A 6,670-nucleotide genomic window follows, 5' to 3' on the forward strand; every position below is an offset into this window, starting at 1 on the left:
ATATGATCATTCATTCTCTCGAGTACTTTTAAGACTTACATTAATAGTAAATTAATACATATTTATATTCTTATTTTTTGTGGTAAGAATTCATTTGTGCTTCTGGATTTAGATGTGTAGAACTTTTTTACATCAACGTTTTAAATTACACTCCGTGATTCATCATCGAAATGATAGAGCTGTAGTGGTAAGAATTACTTTATCTCTTGATATAAATTTCTTTAACAAATATTAGATATTGGAAGAATTAATTAGTTTAAATAAGAACAGATAATTAATTTTATAACAAAACAAATAATAATATATACACATAAGATTACAATTGCCAAATTAATAATGTAAAATATTTCAAATCTTTAAAAAAAAAAAAACCAATTAATTCTTCCACACTGATAACAGGGTATCTAATATAGCCTGTTAACTATGCTACACACTTTCCTCTTGAAAAACTTAGTTCCTTGTTATACAAGAGCTGCAAGCAGCGAAGTTCCTGCTAGGAGGAAGTGTGGTTGTTTGGCATGGCGAAGTAGTACTAAGATCAAATTGATTTTTAGTTTGATAAATGTGTCTGCTCCCATTCTTATCTGCCACATTGTTAACTTATCTAGCAGGAGGAATGTTTAGTACAGATTCTATCAACATTGTTTGCCTATTAATTATGTTGTACAATACATTGTGTAATTTCATTTGCTTCTAGATTTGTAGCGTACAACTACCTGGATTTGCACCATGAGTAGAAGTGAGTAGAAGTAAATACCAGATGAAACTTTTGCTCAACAATGTGAAAAACAATAAAATACAAATTCAAGATTCACTTAGGCTAGTTTAAGTTGTAGTGGATATGATCATGAAATGATGCAACTGCACACAACATTATATATTTCTATGGAAAGTTATGGAGGCTATTCATTACAATACTAAGCCGCTTCAATGAATTTTGTTGCATCTGCTTGGTACGGTCATTTTCTACAACAAAATATCATTCTCTACATATGCTCTACTTTATAACTGGATTTCACTACATATTATATAATGAATTCACAGCAACACTGCAAGTTTTGGCAACTGGAGACAAACTCAACACTGGAACAGGAACCCGAGTGCTGTCGATAAAATTTGAACTTTTCTCGCAACAAGTGCTTGCTTAGGTGAACAGTCAGCTCCTTGACCTAAAGAAACGAAATTCAAATACTGCATCAGTTGAGTAGTCAATGTATGTCTTCTACACGTTTTGTCACATAAGAAATTTTACCAGAGCAGAGATCCATCAAGATCAAATTGAATCCATTGTAGTCTTTCACCCTCCTCGGCTGCTGCAAACTCCATTGGGGTTTTGAAACTCTGCAAATCAATTTAAGCTTAAGAATGGCAATTGCTAATACAAGATATCCTGTATGAGAGTACTTTTTCTACTTGATTTTATTAATCATTACATGAGAACAGAAATGCAAATAAAAAATAAATGGAGAATCAGTAGATTATTGGTCATGAGGTTAAAACAAGGGAATACAAAATTTGAAACTCTTACATGAATACTCTTCTAATGATTCTTCTATTTCTTATAATATGACTTCAAATGAATGAGTGTTTGTCTTTATATGCAACAACATCAAACACAAATCCACATAAATGTGCACAACGTGAGTTCACAACAACCCATATAAGGGAGTCAACAAGATGAAACTATAAAATTGACTTAGTTGGACAGTTTAAACACTTGGAAATCTAATCTACCATGGCAAATAAAAATTCTAGATTTTGAAACTAATTTATGAAGATAAATGATAATAAACAAGAGATAAAATAAGACCATACAAAACACAAAATAAGACTAAGAACCAATTTTAATACAAAAATCTAACACTTATGATCATATTATTAGGCTATATAAAGAACATTCATAACCCCAAAAATATAGGTCAAAGCTATTCTGGCTCCAAAACAGACCTTTCGTGTGTAAAATGTGTGACTAACATGTGTGTTAGTCAATCCGTACTGCTGTTTTGAAGCCAGAATAAACACGTCCAAAAATATATACCTTCCATAATTTTTTAATTGAAACATAAGAAATTGCATAGAAAAGAGAAACAAATTGACTACCATAAAAATAAAAAATAAACAGCTAGCTTCTCATCTAGAACATTTTTCACCTTTACAGCCAGAAAGAATTCATAGTACCAGGAATATTATTATTCATAGACGAAGATCACATAAATTTTATGAGAAATAGTCATAAAGTTCAGAATAATTTTCCTGCTCTGGTCAAGCAAAAAAGACTTTCTTAGAAATCGACCTTCAAAAACATGAGGGCGAATCAGATTTATTTTGGGTATGCAAGATGCGCATGCAATCGCCTTTAATGGAACAATCTGAACAAGTATGCAGAATTCAGAGCTCTCCAAGGTAAGAATATAGAATAACAGCGGACCACTACCTTTCGGCGCTATAAATAATTAAAATAAACTAACATGAGAATGTAGAAATTTTGAAGGCTTACTTCTGGTTTGCACATCATATAAAGAGTAGAACTTCGCTGCAAGAAAACCATTCTCATTCTAAATTAACAGAATACATTTTGATAATATTACGCAAGGAAAAATGGCACTTAGTGAAACTGCCAGGCGTTCAGATGGAAGCGTTGATTCTATGTTTGCGTCGCGTTATCTTCAGAATTCTCTACCAAAGTATGTATGCATTGTTAAACTCGGGATTTAAATAACTCTGTTTTTTGTGTTTGTTTTTTCAATTCATTACATGGCTGGATCTGAAACTATTTCCTACCTAGATTGGATTCAGTTTATTTTAAGATCTTTTTTTGAATCAATTTGCAGGTTTGAGCTTCCTGAGAAATCGATTCCAAAGGAGGCTGCATATCAGATCATCAGTGATGAGCTTATGCTTGATTGCAATCCGAGGCTTAATTTGGCCTCTTTTGTAACAACATGGATGGAGCCCGAGTGCAATAAGCTGATAATTGAAGCTATCAATAAAAACTATGTTGATATGGATGAGTACCCTGTCACCACTGAACTTCAGGTCATTCTTTATTTTCAGTTTAACAAGTATGTATTTTTGTTGTTTATCAATGAACAACTGACAATTAAGTTCTGATGACAAGGGGTTCATGAATAGTTTAGAGGTGGTCACTAGAAGTTTTTCTTTGCACTTCGTCTTTTTATTTTAAGAAAAGAAGTGCTCTGTTTTATTGTAAATACTTTGCTGTAAATCAATCTCTTTGGATTAAGATTATGAAGATAGAATTGATGTGGAGATGGGATAGTGTTTAATTTGTTTTGTGAATTGGAATTTCAGAACCGTTGTGTGAATATAATAGCTCGAATGTTCCATGCACCCATTTCTGATAAAGAGCAAGCTATTGGTGTTGGGACTGTGGGATCTTCAGAGGCTATAATGCTCGCTGGCCTTGCATTCAAACGCAAATGGCCAAACAAGAGAAATGCCCAAGGGAAGCCTTATGACAAGCCCAATATTGTTATTGGTGCCAACGTTCAGGTTTCAACTTACAACCAATTCTTTGTACTCTGTTTTCCTGCAATCTTAAAATAATTGGCTGGGCTCTGCAGTTTTTCGTAATGGTAATTGATGTTGTTTGAGGCATTGTTTTTCAGGTCTGTTGGGAGAAGTTTTCTCGGTATTTTGAGGTAGAACTGAAAGAGGTGAAGCTGAGAGAATGATATTTTGCTATGGACCCTCGAAAAGCTGTGGAATTGGTAGATGAAAACACCATTTGTGTTGCTGCTATTTTAGGGTCTACTTATAATGGCGAATTTGAGGATGTGAAACTACTCAATGACCTCTTGATGGAGAAGAACAATAAAACCAAGTATGAAGTAACACAAATTAGTTATTTTCCAAATTTATAAAGAAATTTTCTTGTAGTTGAAGTAGTTTGAGTATTTCTCAGGAATGTGATTATGTGAATGTTTAGGTGGGACACTCCAATACATGTTGATGCTGCAAGTGGTGGGTTCATTGCACCATTTCTCTATCCAAATTTGGAGTGGGACTTCAAGCTGCCATTGGTGAGGAGCATCAATGTGAGTGGGCACAAATATGGACTTGTTTATGTTGGAATTGGATGGGTTGTTTGGCCTGGCAAGCAAGACCTTCCAGAGGAGCTTATTTTTCATATCAATTATCTTGGAGCTGATCAACCAACGTTCACACTCAATTTCTCTAAAGGTAGGTGAATTTGTTCAGAATGAAATAGAATAAGTATTTTATGTTCTGTTTTATAGACCCACTAGGATCTGTGGTACAGGGAAAGTAGAAATATAATTTTAACTGGGTTCTATGGATTCTCCAATATCTATAAAACTGAGGAGAAACTAATTGTATCTAATCTTTAATGAAAAAGGTAAATATAGAATATTGATAGATTGATTATTCAGGGGAGGATCTGATTTTGGCTAAATTGAATGCAGGTGCAAGTCAAGTCATTGTTCACTGTTCAGTACTACCAACTCATTCGCCTTGGCTACGAGGTAAGAACCAGATGATTTAATTAGACAGTAATTTATCGTTTGAAAGAACCAATTTAGCAAATCCCAACTGTACAACTGGTGCAGAGATACAAGAGAATCATTGAAAACTGCAGGGCAAATGCCAAATACTTATGTGATAGCCTTATAAGAACAAGGCGATTCAATATGCTGTCAAAAGAGGTGGGTGTACCTCTAGTTGCCTTCTCCCTCAAGGACAAGCTCAAGTACAATAAGTGTGATATTTCAGAACATCTGAAAAGGTTTAAGTGGGTGGTGCCTGCGTATAATATGGCTGCAGATGCTCAGCACATAACCCTTCTGCGTGTGGTCATTCGTGAGGCTTTCAGCAGAAGCTTGGCTGACAGGCTCGTCCAAGTCATTCGCACAGTTTTGAATGAATTGGATTCGCTGGCATTGAAGCCAAAGAAGGAGAAGGAGAAGGGAGGTAAAGTTCATGCTGCTGCAAGTGGAAATGGGCACAGGGTTTTAACTAGGAGGAAGTAGTTAGTAAGAGGGGTTGAACCCAAGGCAGATAAAGGCCTGAAAGACAAGCCACGTGGGCATATTTGTAATGTTTGTAAGACGAGCCACAAACATTACAAATAGCCATGAGGGAGGAAAACTCATCACAAGACCCAATGCAAAGACAGGATCAATAAGGAAGGAAGACCCATCAGAAAAAATAATGCAAAAATAAGGCCAATAAAAGGCATTATATGAAGTTATAAACCCAGTCCAGCGGGCCTGTCCTTGTATTTGGAATAGAGATAATATCATCTGAAGTTCTGTGACAGACCCACATAGGCATACATACACAGGAGATTTGCACGAAAAGTATCGGTGCAAGCTTATCTAAGTCCTTCAAATACAAGGAAGTCCCATAGACCGTCTGGCCTAGTGGGCATTATTAAAAAACTTCCTTCATTCAATCAAGTTCTTCAAATCAATTGAAGGAATTCATGTATATAATTAAACCCACATAAGCATTTATGAAGTATACCCACATCTTCATGCATTATTACAGTAGGCCATAAGCAGTCTAAGGAGACAACTCCATCCCAAAGGATTGTTTGTTCGGACAGTCTGAAGGAAACTAGAAATTATCACGAGTATAGACAAAAACGATAAATACTTTAAAAAAATCCATCTGACGGTGCAGAAGAAAGCCTCCTGCTTGATTTATAATTTCGGGTAATTCGAAAAGACAGTGAACACATACACCATAACAGAAGTGACATAAGTAATCTTCAAGCATGATGAAGAATTTTTGTATTGTTTTAAAAAAATACAAAAGATTAAAACCGTGAGGTTTTATAAATAAAAAGTAGCATTTTCTTTTCAGTTAAAAAAAAATCAATTAAATTTGTAAAGCTTTATAAATGAAATACGAGAATTTTTTTGTGTTTTTTTCTCAACAATAATACTTGGACTGATTAGAAAGTTCAAAAGATCATTTATGTCAATCGAAGGGACCAAATTCTTTGAATAAAATATGGTGTTTTGCTTACCTGTGTAAGCTGCTTTGAGCAGCAAGGGCTGACCCAAATAGAATTTAGAATGCAAGCATATAAATGAAGAATGCCCACTTCTGTAAAATGGTTCTTTGAATGTTTGGGATCTCTGAAGAGTGAAAGAGGAGGTGCCCACTTTCGGGTTGACTGAGAATGGGGCACTACAGAATACGGGCAATAGCAAGCGGAAGAAGGCTTGCAAAGTGATAGAGTGGATGGCCCTGCGACAATAACTGTAGCTATTGTTCTCACTTCGACCTATGCACTGCAATTTTTACTAGCATCTTACACCTTTCAGGAACATGCAAAAGAATTTAAGCCCTTATTGCCAAGTAGTCGCCAACTGTTCATCCTACCTGTACCTTACGGTGATCCCCAGGAGTTTTGCAGACCTGAAATATTGCAGGCCCGAGCACCCCGAGACCAGTTTTGCAGGTCCAGTCTTTGAAAGTAGTGCGTTCTCTCCTCTTGGTAAATGGGAAAGTAGCTGCTAGCCATCTGCAATGCGAATGAGAGACCGCCACAATACCTTTCAACAAAATTTCACTTAAAAAGAAAGCAACTTCTCGATAATACATAGGGAAAATAGAGATACACACAAATTTCTAACGAGTTGATTGGCTGAAAAGGAAAAGTTTAATCACTGTTTAAAAC

The 6,670-nt window shown here is 35.4% G+C and overlaps 1 protein-coding gene across 3 annotated transcripts; it reads right to left on the reverse strand.

Annotated features, from left to right (window-relative positions):
• Window positions 1-782: 782 nt before the first annotated feature.
• LOC131052871 (uncharacterized) lies at window positions 783-6,670 on the reverse strand. Of its 3 annotated transcripts, none has more exons than XR_009107519.2 (3): window positions 6,014-6,651; window positions 1,253-1,341; window positions 783-1,169 (listed from the first exon to the last, which is right to left on the reverse strand). XR_009107519.2 is itself a non-coding variant. In XM_059207453.1 (3 exons), exons 1-3 carry the CDS (start codon window positions 6,592-6,594, stop codon window positions 1,157-1,159), a joined length of 318 nt encoding a protein of 105 aa, XP_059063436.1. In that variant the 5' UTR covers window positions 6,595-6,670; the 3' UTR covers window positions 783-1,156. The 3 variants fall into 3 exon arrangements, 2 of the variants coding, with proteins under 2 accessions (XP_059063436.1, XP_057843498.2); XM_059207453.1 differs by having other exon boundaries at window positions 6,379-6,670; XM_057987515.2 differs by having other exon boundaries at window positions 6,373-6,667.

This window comes from Cryptomeria japonica, chromosome 6 (assembly GCF_030272615.1).
Source record: "Cryptomeria japonica chromosome 6, Sugi_1.0, whole genome shotgun sequence".
Taxonomy (NCBI): Eukaryota; Viridiplantae; Streptophyta; class Pinopsida; order Cupressales; family Cupressaceae; genus Cryptomeria; species Cryptomeria japonica.

Excerpts from the sequence above, each read along its gene's own strand:
- LOC131052871 (XM_057987515.2), bottom strand. The coding sequence starts at position 6,594 with ATGTATTATCGAGAAGTTGCTTTCTTTTTAAGTGAAATTTTGTTGAAA. Across the intron at positions 1,342-6,372 it reads GGGATCACCGTAAGGTACAG|AGTTTCAAAACCCCAATGGA; the intron begins GTAGGATGAACA and ends ATTGATTTGCAG.